Raw genomic sequence first — 17,806 nt, forward strand, 5'->3', positions numbered from 1 at the left:
TAGTTGTGGAAATCCCACTTGCTACTGGGAAAGCACTAAAGACAGAATTTTAGAAAAATGATCCAGAGCTCAATAAATAATTATGATTCCCATCTTCTCTCTCCATCTTTTGGTTGTGAATCAACCATTTGTAAACTTGACCTTTATATGACCTATACTTGCATGGGAACTGTAGTCCTAGTCTTCTAGTTTTCCATGTCATCAGAATCTATTTTATTCCAAAAGAATCAACTGTCAACATATCATCTTATAATTGCAGTTGATTTACCATTATGCTCCTCATCCCAACCCAACCCACTCTGCCCAAGACTACTGTGGAAATACAGTATTGATGGGTTCTGTGCTTCACCACCAAGTATAAGTTAATTATTTAACTTCAAAGTTAACCTGTTGCATGGGCAAAAAATATGGATCACAGCATGGCTTAATGCAACTTAGCTATGACTTGTTTGGTATTGACCTGAAATTGCTTATATGAATGCTTTTTTGATATTCTGCAATGGCATCACACACTGAAATTCAGCTCTACCATTGTAGGAATTCTAATGATTCTTTTCCTCTTTTTCTTCTGAATCTCTCCTTTGTTTTGGTTTGACTGCATGTCTGCTTTTTGCTTTGGCTCTTTTTGACCACTTTCTACCCAGGCGAAGACTTGGAAAGGAATGACGGATCTACAGCAAAACCTTACTACATGTCAGCTAGTCTGCACCGGATTTTGGGGAAGAAGGAACTGAGTCCCAAAAAGTTAATGGGATAATGCTCAAAATTGCAAGAGTGCTAGTTTTAAGGAAGAGGAGGGAAAAACATTTTAAAAGCAGAATGCGTATGATTTAGACAAAAGATTTTTTTTTAAAGTATGACGCTTCTGGTTAATAAATCATTTGTGTTGCTTTGTACTATCTAAAAAATAAGCAAACAGGCAACATTTTCAAGACGTCTTTTTAACCGCTGTGAAATAAGGTCACATCATAGTTTTTATAGAGTGCCTATGGGAAACGTGTAAATGTGAAGCTTCTTTTTTTTAACCTTTAGCTCTTAGTGTTTTAATAACTTTTCTAACCTGAGATTTTGCTGTCTGAAATGACAGCCATTTTGATAACTTTTTTTATAGGTGTATATTTGTAAAGGATATTCAGGCAATTTTTCAAAGCACTACAATGTATCCTAATTAGCCATAAACATATCAAGATTATCGGTAACCAGCAGGTGGTCCTAAATTTGTAATGATGGTGCTATGGCTGTATTTTTACTGTATGTGCTGATTGACAGCTACTTAAACTGTAACTAAAATATATTAATGGTTCCCTATAAGGAAGGGCACATTGCTAATTCAGTTGCCTCCTAAAAGTTGAGATGGAGATAAATTGGGATCCTGCTGATTTATCTCTCTCTCTCTCAAAAAAAGGGTAAAGATTCTTTAAATATCTTCACTTTTTTAAAGAAAAAGAATGTCACACCAATATCTATTATTCATTTTTTTAAAAATGTAAGTCATGCAATAGCCCCTGTTCACCACCAGATGCAATATTAATGAGTAAATATCAAAAATTAGTATCCTGCATCATAAAATAGAATGCAGTCTTGCGAAGAAAAATGCATTTTTCTTATTCATAACTGGAATTCAAAATGCAATTACAGTACATCATTAATCACATTTTATATTAGTAAAAGCTGGGGAGAACATATTCTAAGCAGAGTTCCTTCACAGTCATGCTGCTTATTTAGCAGTTATCTCATATGAAGTTTTATTTCTGTTAAACATTAAAACAATGGGTAGCTTTAGTTATACTGTTTCTCCTGGATCATGAGAGGCTTTTGAAATAGGATACATTGTATTAAAAATATGTAATCATGAATTCCATTATCCCCTCATGACATTATACTCTGTCATTAACACAGGGGTGATTGGTCTCAGTTCTGATTGAAACTTGTGTCCAGATTTGCATCGGTAATTCTACTTTTTTCTCTAACTTATTGCACAAATGCCAAGCTTATCATTCTAAAATTGGACCCTCCAAAATTCATTTAACAGAACAGCCTAGTTCTACCATCAAGATGGACTTGGTTTTAAGATAATTGGGAAGTTCAACCGATATTAATTGGATTAATATAGAATTTTAGGTGGTTTTTTTCCCCAGCATTTTAATTCTTCTGTTGCAAAGGAGAAGCTTTTCCCAGAAGTCCATTCTGTTAAAAGGAGCAATTTATTTCCAGATGAGAATATTTTTTTGAGAAAGGTGCTTACATCATTTGTATTCCAAAACACCTGAGAGAGCTATCAGTCTGAAATAAATTATATATATGCACTCAGCTGAATGGCCATTTCAGTGAGTAGATGTACTTTTTCACCCAGACAAGTGTAATTCATCCAGATTTGTGCATAGTTAGCTTTCCTGGAGGAGGGAATATTTTGCTAATTCTACCTACTACAGCAAAAACTGTTCTAGAAGGTTGAGGAGCTCTCTGGGACAACAGGAGTGATACAGGAGGAACCGGGATCTGGTTAGAGTTATTTGTCCTTCCCTCAGCTGGAGCCTCCAAAAGAGTGTGCCTGCCCTACCCTAATGGAATGGTCCTTTCCATTTAGAGAAAGGCAAATTTGTTCCTTTCTGTGCTACTAAAAGGGAGAGCAAATTAGTTTCCCTGCATGCAAATATACAAATCAAAAGATGAATAGAGCCTCTTAACTACAACAATCTTTGAGCACTGAGCAATTGAGTGTTATCTATTCGGAATGTCCCTAGAAGGCAACTTTTATCCATGGATAACTGGAGAGCAGATTGAATCATATGTAATTCATTGTTTTTTTTTTAAAAAACCCACATTTTCCCATTGTAATGTCTGTTCAAACATTAGATAAGGGCTATATATGAACCCACCTAGCATGCTGTTAATATCTTGGGATATATAGCAGAGGTGGTATTCATCAGGTTCTGACCAGTTCTGGAGAACTGGTAGCGGAAATTTTGAGTAGTTCGGAGAACTGGTAAATACCACCTCTGTCTGGCCTAGTCCACATCTATTCTCTGCCTCCCGAGTCCCAGCTGATCATGAGGAAATGGGGATTTTGCAGTAATCTTCCTCTGGAGTGGGGAGGGAATGGAGATTTTACAGTATCCTTCCCCTGCCACACCCACCAAGCCACACCCACCAAGCCACGCCCACAGAACTGGTAGTAAAAAAATTTGAATCCCATCATTGATATATAGTAGGCAAAATCATTGACTTAGTCCTTGTTAAGCATGTCCTTGCATATTAAATCTTCGGATTAGTCTTAAATATTTTCAATTGAGATAAATTGATGATATTCATTTGAAAAATAGCAAGAATGCACTTTTAAGTCACAATGCAACCATCAGACATCATTAGGTGTCTTTAGGAATTGTTAGGTATAATACTGAATTGTTTCTAAATAATTAGAACTGATTCTAACAATTATTAGAACAGGAGTGACATCTGTAAAATGTATGTTGTTATCATACTGATTAAAACAGGGGTTTAGCAATCACTCCAAAGAAGCTAACACATAAAGGAGAAAAAACAAACTAAGAATTTGCCAAAGAAGTCACAAAATTACTTTTTTTCCACAAGCAATCTTTATTCTGGTCTGGTTTTTATTTAACAAACCATGGTTAAAATAAACTGATTTAATATGTGTGAACATAGCGGATAGGCTGTACTTGAACAAGTAAACCCAGTCAGAAATAAAATGGAGAAATGCCCTTAAGGGAAACATTCTAAACAATTAAAAAAAAAAGTGAAAATGCTAAGCAATAGCACTGAATTTTGGCTGCCATTCAGCCAATTTGAAATGTTCAATAATGGCAAAGTGTACATCTGATAGGCAAAATTCCTGAATATCTTTCTCAGAAATGAATGAGCATTAATGTGCAAACTAAGTAATAATTTATTTTTGAAAGGCAAATAGCTTTGAACTTTGACTGATGTGTTTCTTAATCATTAGGACAAACCCTACCGGTTTGTTATAGTGTCCATTTTATGCATATAGTGCTTTAACATAAAGCTAAAGCTTGATCAAATGCACTTCCTTGCTTTAGAGAAGTCATAATGTACTAGAGAAATCATTTCTTGATGAGATGATAAGATTGAAATAGGCTTGGATCCTGCACTCCTTCGAGTCAAGAGCCGAGACAAAGGCCTTCTTGATGGAACTGGTGCAGCATCTAGCCCACCTGATTCTAAAGGGCTGATTATATTATTGCGCCAGTGTTTACAGTATAATAAATGCCAAAACATCCCATGTGTAATATATGTGAGATATATATATCTCGCCAGGCATTTGCTGTTGTGCACAAAAGAGCCAGCAGATGGAAGTATTGGATTGGTTTCATTTTTTGCTCTCTGCCTTTCTTCCTCCTAGTGGGAGATTTAGAAAGTCAGGATGGTTCTACCAAAAGACCTTATTACATGAGTAAATCTCTGCTGAAGATACTCAACAAGCATAACATGCAAAGCAAAAGACATTAGAGAAGGTGGACTGTCCTGACCACAGCATTGCATTGGGTCTGGTGCATTGTTTCTGCAATACGTTGTCAGCTTTTACTTGTGCAAGTTTTATACCAAAGCTATTGTACCCCGTGAAACCATCTGAGTTTGTCGTGACACCAATCTTTAAAATTCCAGGGACAGAGGAAACATGAGAGATTTCTTTTTTTTCCCCTTCTCTCTCTCTCTTGATTTCTCTCTTTAATTATTGTGGCTTGGATATTAAAATGTTGGCTGTTGTTTTCTTTATTTTTCTTCTTTTAAAAAAGAGGTATGAAATGTTTTACTGTTAAAAATTTTGTCCTAGGTGAGTAAACAGATTTTTCAAAACAAGGTTAAGAGTTTCCAAGGAAGAAAACCTGTAAATGTCCTTTTTCAATATATATGGTCAAAGAATATGTAAATGTCTCTTGACTGCATTTCAAGTTTTGTCACTTTCCTAGCCTGTACAGCTGTGTGCTCCAATACAAAGTGCCTTACTGGCTATTGGTATCAACTAGTTTATGTTCTGAAGTTTACAAACACCATTTGAACCATTAATCTACTATTGCTTGAAACAAAAACTCTCTTTCGATTTACTTGAAAGTATTGGTACAAGTTTGGTTGTCTTATGTAGTTGCAAATGTTATAAAATCTGTATTTTCCCACCTCCATCTGCTCTAAAAGCAAAGCAGTGGGCAATATAACATTTAGGTTTTTCAGCTTAGTTTTATCCAGCTTGATTTATAATTCAGGATATTGAGTCTCTGCTGACTTTCCACTTCAAAATATGCTGCAATCCACATATAAACCTTGTTCTGGGGGCATTTATTCAACTTCCTCAATCCAGATCAGAAATAGGTATGCCAACTTTTCAGCCAGATGTTTTATCTATCTTCTGAGCGGCAATTTGACCCACCACAATTAACAATAAATATTTATTGCCTTTCTAAGAAATATTATCAGATGATCCTAATTTTAGAAAGTCTTTCCTGCAAAAGAAAAGTAGATTAGATAGAAAAAATTATAAAGAAAGAAAAACTGCAAGAGCAATGCCAAGATCTGCATCCCACTTTTCCCCAATCTATCTAGGGTGGCATCAACTCCAAGATAAACCAGACCAGCTTCTCCTATCCCATGTCACAAAACCATATCTCCACTTGTATACATACCTGCCAAAAGCCACATGACAGAAAGAGCAGGTCAAGATTTTTTTAAAAACTGAAATATTAACCACTAATTAATATTGCCTGTAAATTAAGGTATACAGGTAGTCCTTGACTTACCATCATTCATTTAGTGACTGAAGTTACCACAGCACTGAAAAGAGTGACCTATGACCCGTTTTCACACAACCACTGCAGCATCCCCCATAGTCACATGGTCAACATTCAGGCTCTTGGCAACTGGCATGTATTTAGGAAGGTTGCGGTGTCCCAGGGTCATGTGATCACCATTTGTGACCTTCCAGCTTCCAACGAACAAAGTCAGTGGGGGAAGCCAGACTCAACACTTAACCACGACTGACTTCACAACAGAGTGATTCACGTAACAACTGTAGCATAAAGGTCATAAAATGAAAGAATTCAGTTAACAACTGCCTAGCTTAACAACAGAAATTTTGGACTCAATTATAGTCATAAGCCGAGGACTATCTGTATAATTGAATATGGAAAACAAAAAAACACATTTCCTTCCTTCCTTCTTCCTTCCTTCCTTCTCCCAGCAAAAGAAGAAACATATAAATGATATGAAGTGAGGGAAATGGGTAGATGTGCAAGAAAGCGGGGGCGGGGGGGGAGCCTTATTTAGGAATTGCACAAAAGGCTGGAAACTCATTTGGCAACTCTTCCTCTGTATGAGGAAGAGTTATTCAAAGTGCTTGTGCTTTTCTGCAGCGATGTTTGCACTCCCTGCCCATTTTTTTTTGCTTTATTAGCCAACCTAGGAAGAACCTTGCTCCCTTTACAGATTTGAAGGAGCATGAAACAGCTGCTCCAGTTACAGCCACAGGGATCAGCTGTGAAGTTGGCAGCCCTACAGAGAAGCTCCCATGTGAATGCTGGGAGGAAAAAGAAATATTTTTCTTGTTTGGCCTTGTATGTGTGATGCCTGTAGATATCTCGGCTTTCAGAGCTGATGAAAACCATGCCGGGGGTGAGTGGGTGTTGTTTCGTAAAACAGAGCTCCAAGCCTGCGGCTTGAGCGAAGTAGGGCTGCACCCTCGGAATTTGTGTGCATGCTTAGATTACCGTTCTGTTGGTTGTCTGCAAATGCACACCTCATGATTAGCTCAGAGACACCCCCACTCAAAGCATAGAAAACATGGGTGCCAAACTGTGTTGCAGTGCTGTTTTGACCATCTCGCTGAGCATTCCCAGGGAGGAATATTTTCAAGGAATGGAAGCTTGGAAGAGTATTTTGCAAAGTAGTCCTCTGAACGCTACGGCCATTTAGTAATCATTACTCTGAAGTTACATGAATGAATGTTACACAAGCAGTGGCAGTTGTGACTGGATAGCACTGCTACTTAACCACAGGTAGAATGGGATGTCCCTTTAGTTTTGCATGTGCCCTTGCTTTTATCAGGACAGTTATAGCCCCTGTTAATTTCAATTATGATGCATAAATACTACTTAACAAAACTTACAATATTGCAGTTTTTTAAAAAGTATTTCTTAGGTCTAATAGGACAACAGGACATCTAAGAGTGTAAACTTTACATGTTTGCTCAGAAGTAAATCCCACTGAATTAAATGAAACTTGTTTGTTTCCTACAGCTATCCCATACTTTGCTCAGTGTTACAATATTAGATACAAAGCTTAACTGAATTTATTTGGTAGCAAATCCCCTTGCTTCTGACTATCTGTGCCTAGGTTTGTGGAATTAAGGGTAAATTTTGGCTTTATTAAAATTAGAAACACTCATTATTGCCCCTGGAATCAAGATATATTTTTAGAGCCAATTATACATCTTGTACTTCCATGCACTAATTAGCGAAGTCAGAATCACTTCATCATCAATTATTCTATAATTTAGAGTCCTGTTTTGTAAAGTACAAGAAACTGGAACAAGGAGATACATATAGTACACTGGTGTAAAGTATTTATTGCTTTGTTAACAGGTGTTAAAAGGCTATTTCATTTCTAAAATCCATCTAAAGATAAGATGTTATTTTAAAGGATGAGTTTTAATTTTCTAACTTTTGATACAATCTATTATTCCCCTTCTCAAATGTTAATTAACATTTATAGTTCATGGTAATAAAAGAGAATAACTTCTTAGTTTCTGAGATGTATATTTAATACTTCCTTAAACAATGCAGCCTGTGATAAGGGGTACATCACCATTTCAAATATGTACTCGTAATTTGCATGGTAACAAATGAAGGACGTTTTCTGTTTCTTGGCTGATCACATTTCTACTTCAAATGTGATTTTTAGAGACTGTTTTTGTGCCCAAACCAAATTAACTTGAGCACATGGCCGTCTGAACTTTAAAATCTATTTGCTTCTGCTGTGCAGAAATTTTAGAAACATATTGTTGAAAATATCTTTGCAGAACTTAATATTTAACACAAGTTGTTGTTACTTATTGTTTAACAGCTCTTAAGATTTGTTCTAATAAAGGTTTAGATATAAAATGATGACTTTGTTTTTTGCTTCCTCTCTGAGTATAATAGACTCAAATGATACAGTATGTGTGTTCTTTCCTTACAGAGCCTTGCAGTACTTCATTGTTCCACCAGGGGTGGTATTCACTTACCTTCACCACCAGTTTGCAAATTCGAGCGTGTGTGTGCCTCCTCCGCACTTGCGCAGAGCAGGGGTGGGTTCTACTTTAATACCGATTCGCAATGGGACCGCACATGCGCGCTCGCTTCGCTCACTCGCACGCACGCGCACTCTTCTGCGCATGCACAGAAGCTTCTGCACATGTGCAGATCACCAGTGATGACATTGTGGCAGGTGGGCGGAGCCTCCCGCCGGTTTTACAACCAGTTCTATAGAACCAGACCAAACCGGGGGCAACCCACCACTGGCGCAGAGGGTCAAAAACGAGCCTCCTGCTGCCGGCGCTACCAGATCGCACGATCCAGATAGAACTGGCTGAATTTCACCACAGTGTTCCACAAAATCTATTTGATTGGTTAATTCATGTTTACTTAGCAATAAGTCCCATTGGTTTTATTAGGACTTCCTGCCTAATACCATATGTGGTGCCCTGTCATGTGTTACTCAACTATAATTCCTAATGGTTCTAGATAAAGTGTCAGAAAATTACAGCCAAAGAGACACAGAACATGTGCAAGATATCCATTTTACTTGTCCCAATTTTTTAAAAAATACGGAGAAGTGTTCAAATGATTCTCCATATTGTTGATAGATTGAAAAGCAAGGATGTCTATCCAATCCATGGCTCCTTTTTATGTCTTTTAAAGCCATTCTGAACTGCCAAGTTTTATTTTATTGCTACAGATTTTCCGCCACCCAATTTCCTTGTTTTCATCATGGTCTAGGATCAGTTGAAAACTAGAGAAAGCTTATTACTGTACTGTAATTATTTCCAAAGCCAAGTGATGGATTTGTATGACTTTGGAAAGTCATTGGAAAGAATCTTTCAACTTGAAAGCGTTTTAAAAATTGGAATACAAGTAGTTCTCGACTTGCAACAGTTTGTTTAGTAACTGTTCACAGTTACAACAGCACTGAAAAAAGTGACTTTTTCACATGACCACTGCATGGTCATGTGATCAAAATTAAGGCACTTGGCAACTGACTCATATTTATGGTTGCAGTGTCCTGGGATCAATGTGATCACTTTTTGCAACCTTCCTTCAAGTAAAGTCAATGGGGAAGCCGGATTCACTTAACAACTATGTTGCTAACTTTACAAATGCAGTGATTCACCATTGTGGCAAGAAAGGTCATAAAATGGGGCAAAACTCACTTAACAAATATCTCAGTTAGCAATAGAAATGTTGGGCTTAGTTGTGGCCATAAGTCAAGGACTACCTATAGTGGGAGATTTAGATCTACCATATTTTTTGGAGTATAAGACACACTTCCCCACCCCCCAGAGAGAGTGGAAATGTTGGTGCGTCTTATACACCGAATACAGCCCTTTTTGGCCTCCCGAAGCCCCGCCCCACTCATCCCATTTTTGAAAAAAATGAGCCAGTTTTTCACAAAAACAGGGTGCACAGAGGGTTTGGGAAGCCTGCAGAGTGCTCCTGGGGACTGGGGAGGGCAAAACACAATTTTTGCAAAAACGGGGACGTTTTTGCCCTCCCCCAGCCCCCAGGAGAACTCTGCAGGCCTCCTAAACACTCTGCGTGCCCCATTTTTTGAAAAAAATGGGGTGCACAGAGGGTTTGGGAGGCCTGTAGAATGCTCCTGGGGGCCAGGGAGGGCAAAAACTTTTTTTTCCCTTACTTACCTCTTCGAAATCTTGGTGCGTCTTATACACCGGTGTGACTTATAGTCTGAAAAATATGGTAGTTAACTCTTGCTCATATAAGAGCAGATGATTCTGATATTGTTCTTGGTACTAAGCTCTACTTTGTTGACCATTCACAAGGCACCATTATCTAGGGTTAACTGGTTCACATGACACAATGAACTAAATCACACTGGCTTGCAAAACATGAGGGGATTGGCTAGTTTGTGATTTAGTATTCAGACAAGCACAATTATAGTTAAATGAACAAAAAGGTCAAAAGGGGTACACTCTTCTCCATCTGCATTTCTATTTCTGAGTGGGAGAACTCTTGTTCATTCTGCAAAGCACATGGAATATGTTCTAAGCACTAAACACTATAAACAACATATGATACAAGTTTACAACAATATTTCATCATTTATAAATGAAAGCATTAATCATCTTGGATTAAGACAAAGAATGTATTCTAATCTAAAAGCTGGGATCGGGAAGGATTGTTGAGAGTCCAAGATCTTTAAAGTATATCCTATATTTACAGAGTTGTTTTTAATTAAATCTGGATTTCTTAAACTGCTCCAGCATTCCTTTTGTGTCATATGCATGTGCTGTGGATTGGACTACAATTCTTGGTTATCCTTGATTATTGTGCCTTTGCACATTCCCAAGCCATAACTTATCACAAGCTGCTTGCTTTCTCATCTTTAAGGCATGCTCATAAATAGGCTTTTGGTGATTGATGGGTTTTCTGTAACACATAGTTTTTCTTAACCTTTATTTTAGATTTAAATCCCCCATTGGCAGAAGGCCATAGAAATCTTAATCCATCACCAGCTGAATTTTAAAACTGGGGCTCATTTCCCCCCTTTAATTCCATTATAAATATTCTGAACTAAACTTCATGGCATGTTCGCTAACTAGTCCATTGTTTAACTATAAGCCATGCTTCTCCATCTTCATTATAATTATATTTTTTCTTTTGTTCCTAAAGTGATTTTTTTTTGGGTGGTGGTGGTAATTGTCTCATTTTTATCACCATATCAAGCGTGTAAGGTCATTTAGACTAGAAATAGTGACTGGCCCAAACACATCCAGAGATCTTTGTGGTTCAATGAATCCTTGAACTCAGATTGGTAAATAAACTAAGACCAAATTAAGTTGGTTTTCATTAGCCTGCATCTTCCAAGTCAAATGTGAAAGAGGATACAGTTGGCCTTGTGTAGACAGTCCTTTTTCTGAATACTGACTGTGGGTCCCTTTGCATGTAACAGAGGCTAGGAATTAAAGAAGTTATTCCTGCTAATAGTCTCCACATGGAGTGAATTTTCATAGTAAAAATGGTACTCTTGCTTCAAAACACAGTTTCTCTCCTTGATGCAGGCAATGAGCATAAACATAATAAAAGTGATCATTGCATTGCATTGAGTCATAGGCAAGCCCTGTGCTTTGCGGTGTTGGAAGTACTATTTCATTTTTGAAGAATGCACAAATCTATGATTTATGTTCACTAATTATTATCCTCTGCAAAATTTCTACTGTAAACCCCCAACAGTGCAACTTAGAAAAGGTGTTGTTTCCTTTTAGTTTTAACAGAATTTTACTACACCTCAAATTGTAACTTGACTATACACCAGCTCCTGTTGCTTATTAACAGACAGAATGTTTTTTGCAGGGAAAGGAAAAATTACAAAGCAATTTCTAATGCATCCTTTGGACAGATATATTGAAAATGGAAGTTGGTAATGTCACCTCTCCCCTTAAAATTATAGAAATATAATATTCAAACAGGACAACAGTTGCTTCTGTGTGCAAATGTGTTATATGTTTAGGGTTTCTCAGAGCTTTGATAATGCATTGTTAAAAAACAAAATACAAAATACAACATTTTCCCTAGTTGCCCTTCTTGCTCTGTTGTCTGAGCAAATCAATTTCCCCCCCTCAGTACATTTTCATATCAGCATATCCCAAAGCCTCATTTCTGATCATTTGGCTATATAAGACTAATTATGTAGTTTCGCTTTTACATATGAAACATTTGCATTTGGGAAAGGAGAAAAAATACTGCTAACACAGGCATTGTTTTCTCCAGTAATAATGTAATTTGCTTATATGTAAATGTTATAAAACCAGAGAAACCAGAGGGTTTATTTAAAAACTTCTAAGGAAGACAATATCCAAGCATCCCCCAGTAAAAGCTAGATGTTCCCTAGGCTGTCCAGTTAAGGAACACTTCTGTCTTCATCTCAGTCCTAGGAAGTACAAATGAATATGATAGGGAGCCTCCTGCCTACCATCCAGAATTTAAATGTGAATGCCAATCCTGAAACAGTGCAGCTATGTAAGTGTGCAGTTTTGCAAATGGGGTATCCTCTAGTGAATTCTAAAATCAACGAAGCCCAGACTGCAGATGTAAAATAAGAGTTTATTAAGGGGAAATGCAAGCAAAACAAGAGAAGGCAACAAGCACATAGGATTTCAAATCAAATCAATTCTACCTGCTTGGATCAAGTCTTTGATCTCAGCACATACTCATTGCAGAAAAATTGGTTGAAAATGTTCCTTTGACCCATTTAGATGTTTGTAGGAAAGTTCTTCTTTCTTCTACTGTTGCTTCTTGCTTTGCTGGTTATTTTTAAGCACTTTCCACCATTTTTATATTATATAAAAAGTAAATCAAAGCCAGCCTCTTTGGTGAGACACTGTTGTTTTTTCCATCAAGGAGAATCTCCCACCTATTAAGTCCTGAGTCTACTCAGAAAATCAAAAATCAGCTAGAAGCTAAATCCAACATGACTACTAACTCAATGGAATTACAAAGCCAAATCTGCTTCTCACCAGTTTGTGCCTCTTGAATAAAACAAGGTTATGTAGGAGAGCTTTTTGGGATAACAGAAGCTGAATGCCATCTAGTCAGCATGAGATCAATGAATCAAATCTTTCAGGAATCACTGCGGTGCCACATCAAAAGTACAGATTGGTTACAGTAAAAAAAAAAGTGATACTTCGAATTTAACAAATGCCTTTGATCTGTCAGGGATCTAGCACAGAAAACATTAAAGGAGTAATCTTTCTTCAAATAATGGCTTTCCATTCATTTGTTAAAATGGTTGACTACCAAGATCAGAAGAGAGCCCAATTAAACAATGCAGCTTATTTTTCTGGACCAGTGCCCCTCCATATATCTATTTGTTGGACATGGAGATTCTTAGCAAGAATTAACTCAGACCACCAGATTTTCCTTGTAGATGTCTATAATTTTGTTTACAGAGCATCTCAGACAGTGTCCTTGATAATTTTGAGGCTTGCCTTCAGACTGGAACTTGATACTATGACTGATAACTGGACATCAAAGGACCTTCTTGGGAACATGAAACTTCTACTGCTAGTTAGACTACAAAAATGATCTAAATGAGACCTGGTAGTGACAACATATGACATATTAGCATTCAAATCACCTCAGTTGATCTTGAGTAAATCTCTCTCACTTAAGTTACCTACCTGGAAGATCTATGAAACTATGAAAGAACCAACTCTGAGTTCTTTGGGGAAAAGATAGAACAGAAAAATGAATCATTCTAGATGTGTCTAATAATATATTATGCACTCCAATATCCATGTCAATAGATATCCATTATTCAGTTTTACTTTGGATACACACCCATACTGCATGATAAGAATTTTTATAACTGTGAAAACAATCCAGTCTTTCCAGTGAATTTCAGCAATGTGTGAACCAAATTTTTATATTGGAATATTGAATCTTGTAGAATTTCCAGAAATTCATAATAAAGGTAACCCAAACTTTGAAGTATTTCATTGGAATGAATTTTGCAAAAGTATATTGTGAATACTTTTATGAAATTTAATAATTTGAAATTAAAATGTAATAATACATTTTTTAAAAATGTACACTGGACCAAAAAAACCCAATAACAATGAAACAGAAAATGTACAAAGGCCAAACTTTATTTACTTAATAGTCAATTGAGAATATGCTGTATTTTTCAGGCTTCTAGAATGCCTCAAATAGGCCATAACCTATAAAGTAGTATGTTGTGTTAATTCTGTAACTATTTATTTTATCAACCTCCTCCACACATATTTTTAGATGTCCTCAGGAAAGACACCGTCATATGTTAGGATTTGGAGTTTAAAAGTTGTTCATATCTCCAAGTTTATATTTCAAACCTGTCTTCTTGCACAGGATACATTTAAGGCATTAATGTAAATGGCCTTTTTTTTTTTGCCAATATATCTAAGAAATAAGTGCAAAGACTCATGCTGATATCAACTGACTTCATATGATTATCATAGAAAGGTTGAAATCCTGAATTGTGGAAAACTGGTATGTAAGAGAGTAATTTTGTATAGTCATAATGATAAAAATGCCCAGGAGTTACATTTATAGTCAAATGTAGAAGGAAAATTCAAGCAGGCAGTTAAGGGCATATAAATATTATTTTGATTTTATAAAAATGGCAAAATGCCTCTGAAAATGAAATATATATTACCATAACATACATATATACACATCCTAAAGCCTATAAAAATATTTTAAAATGCCCTTCAATTAATATTGGTGTTATTCTGGCTTTATGAAATAAAATGGCTTCAATCCTTTTTAACAGCTGCAAAACTTGATTATGTAGGGATATCTTCCACAAGTAAACAAGCAAGTTGGCTGCTTACTAAAGCAGCAATTACTGTAATGTTGCATCCAGAAACCAATAATAGATCACCCAGTAAGAATAAATGTGAAGAAACTCACAAGTTTAGAAAATTAGATTATGTAGAGTAAAGGGAGGGGGTTTTTTTTCTTCCCCCCAAGTATTACTAGAGAGATGAAACTTATATATATGAACCATGAATTATTTGGGAAATGGGGGGGAAAGAATTTTTCTCACACAATGTGATTATATTAACTTAGGGAATATTCTTCCACAAGAATAAAATGACTGAAGCAAGATGGATGGATCTCTTTTCCAATAGATGTATTGGAGAAGTAATCTTCGTAACCTTTGCAAATGCAAAGGTTACAGAACAAAATTTCCCAAGGGATAACTGTGGTGGTTCTTCTCTGATGGAAGCCTTTTTTAAGCCACAGAATAGGAGTGCTGACTTGTGGGAATGTATATTAAATAGAAAAAACTTTTGCTGTAGGGAAGTAGGGAAAAGAAAGGAAACTGGGGATGTTTCAATATATGTTGACACTATCCAGGTACAGGATATGCATTAAAAGGAAAATGCATTTTAATTCAGTTTAGCAGATGGTAGGACAAAGTAAATTTATCTTAGGGTTTTTTTTTTGTGAGCTGAAAATTAGAAAATTATGCTCATTAGTCAGATATCATTCTTTAATCTTACTCTGTCTTAAAGAGGCAGCCAAGACATTAGTACAAGAAATAATGAATACGTAGTTCAGGAAAATCCAAAATGATAATTAATATTAATGAGAGGGAGGAACTGGACAAGGAGGGATTAAATCTTTCTCCTCATATCACTTTTTCCGAAGCTGACCTACAAATCAAAATTAAAAGTTGTCCATGCAAATCATAATCACTTTAAGAGAAAAATAGGAAAATGTAAGGGAAGAAAGACTTATGTCAATCTAGCTAGGACATCAGGCCAGGACAAATCAATGAGCTGTTGCTTTGACTATTTTAAAGCATGGGTAAAACTATTAAGGACTGCGTGCTTCACCTGAATGAGAATCATATGGATACTGTAGAATATACAGGGAGTTGTAATTCTCTTTCCCTGTTAGGGATGGGCTTTCTGAGTAATAGATGCCTTGATTCACATTTACCAACAAGCTTGTTTCTGTAAGAATTTCCATCTCTCCTATCCAAATAGCAAGCAAACTCACAGAAAATAAAACCCTCTACCTAGTTCAAAGTATAATTTTCTCCTCTCTAAGAAACACTCCATTTTTTTCTTTCATGCACCAATTGTTTTAAAATATAGAGAAATGGGGTATGGGCTTGAGACCATGCAAATTACATGCCTATGTGGCATTGCCACCGCAGATCACCTCCTTACTAAATCCACTCCCAAATTAAACATGCCAATGAGCTACAAAATCACCAGCCTTTTTATAGTTTCACCTCTTACTTTTGTTCTATCACACAAAATATTTTAAAGCAAATCTCCCAGAGTTTCTATGTACTGTACTTGGGTTAGCAGGCAACATCTGAAAATGTTTGCATTTGAATGGAGATGGACACACCTGCTTCCACTTGAACTGGGAACCACTGGGGGCAGAAGAAAAGAGCAGCTGCCTTAAGTCCAGTGATCGTAGACTCTTGCCTTTGGAAAAAACCCAGACAGCAACACGGGTGACCACTTAAAAAAACAGTAAACAGGACAAGTCATGCTTAAGGTAGCAGCTCTATCAGAGCTTCAACAGTATTAATGCTGATGCCTTACATCTATTTGCACCCAGAAGAATTCGAAATTTGCTCTAATTGATGGGAAGGATGTATGTGCTGTGTTTTAAAAACTTGTATAGTTGAAATTCCCTGGTGTTCTCTGACATTAAGAGGGACACAGCTTCTTAGAAATAAATGTATTTTAAAAAAGCATAATTGAGATTTATCACCTCTAATTATAATTAGTCATTTTAACACAATGAATGGTGGGTATTCTGATGCTATTCTATTGTAAACAGTTCAATATGTTATTATGTTTATTTGTATCCTGCCTTTATTATTTTTACAAATAACTCCTTCTTCCTACATTTTCCAAAACAACAACCCTGTGAGGTAAGTTGGGCTGAGAGATGGTGACTGATTTAAAGTCACCCAGCTGGTTTTCATGGTTAAGACAGGACTTGAACTCATGGTCTCTGGCTTTCTAACTTAATGCCTTAACCAATAGACCAGTTTACTGCAGGTACATGCCACCTGACAGGATATAGGAAGTCCTCAATTTACAACAGTTCATTTAGTGACCATTCAAGCACTGAAAAAAGTGACCTATGGTTGTTTTTCATACTTACGACCATATGGGCAGTATTCCCATAGTCACATGATCAGAATTCAGATGCTTGGCAACTGTCTCATATTTATGATGGTTGCAGTGTCCCAGGGTCATGCGATCACCTTTTGTAACCTTCTGACAAGCAAAGGTCATAAAATGGGGCAAAACTGAGTTAACAAAGGTCTCACATAAATTTGAAACTCAACTGTGGTAGTAAGTCGAGGACCACCTTGAGAAACCGGAAAGCTAATGAATTTGCTGATGTCATGCAATATTTGTCTTTGTCATATAAATCTATGGACCACCTCTTTATAATTCTGGCCCTTGGATGTGTTTCATTATATGGTAAGGGGTTTGGCTCTGTCTATCATATAAAGCTGCCAAATTTATAGATGCAAACTCCCTGAATCTACTTCTCACGCTCACATTGCTTCATTTTGGCCACTATGCAACTCTGGAGGTGCATAGCGTGAGAGGTTTGCTAGTTTACCCTTTGGGAAACCGTGTTTTTTCTCCCCTGACTTCATAATTTGCTTAAATTACGAGCAAGCATGACATACATATAACACCCATTAAAAGATGGGCTGACCAAAAAGCAGAACATTTTTTGAACATAGATATATAATAGAAGTTAATCATATCTTATTTCTATCTATTCAATCCAATGAAGTACTGCATGTCAAAACACAAGGAACAGCAATGTGAAATGCAGCAGCTGTGGAGCAATTCTAAAGTAACAGATGAAAAGATTGGACTCATCATTGTTAAAATTTTAAAACACATAAGACTATTTACAATACAAACTCCATTATACTATCAGTAATTATTAAATTACTGATTAGATTATATACATTCAATTTATATTAATTTACTGATTAAATTATATAAATTCAATAAAATAAA

General features: G+C 36.4%; 1 protein-coding gene across 2 annotated transcripts in view; it reads left to right on the plus strand.

Annotated features, from left to right (window-relative positions):
* SLC44A5 (solute carrier family 44 member 5) overlaps positions 1–4,244 on the plus strand; it is a 162,250-nt gene extending 158,006 nt beyond the window's left edge. For both annotated transcript variants that reach the window (XM_070941259.1, XM_070941260.1), the window contains one exon: positions 645–4,244. In XM_070941259.1, the coding sequence (XP_070797360.1) occupies positions 645–757 (113 nt within the window). In that variant the 3' untranslated portion in view covers positions 758–4,244. The remainder of the gene's footprint in view (positions 1–644) is intronic.
* Positions 4,245–17,806: the final 13,562 nt, after the last annotated feature.

This window comes from Pituophis catenifer, unplaced genomic scaffold (genome assembly GCF_029215685.1).
Source record: "Pituophis catenifer annectens isolate HBS135680 unplaced genomic scaffold, rPitCat1.0.hap2 SCAF_3, whole genome shotgun sequence".
NCBI lineage: Eukaryota > Metazoa > Chordata > Lepidosauria > Squamata > Colubridae > Pituophis > Pituophis catenifer.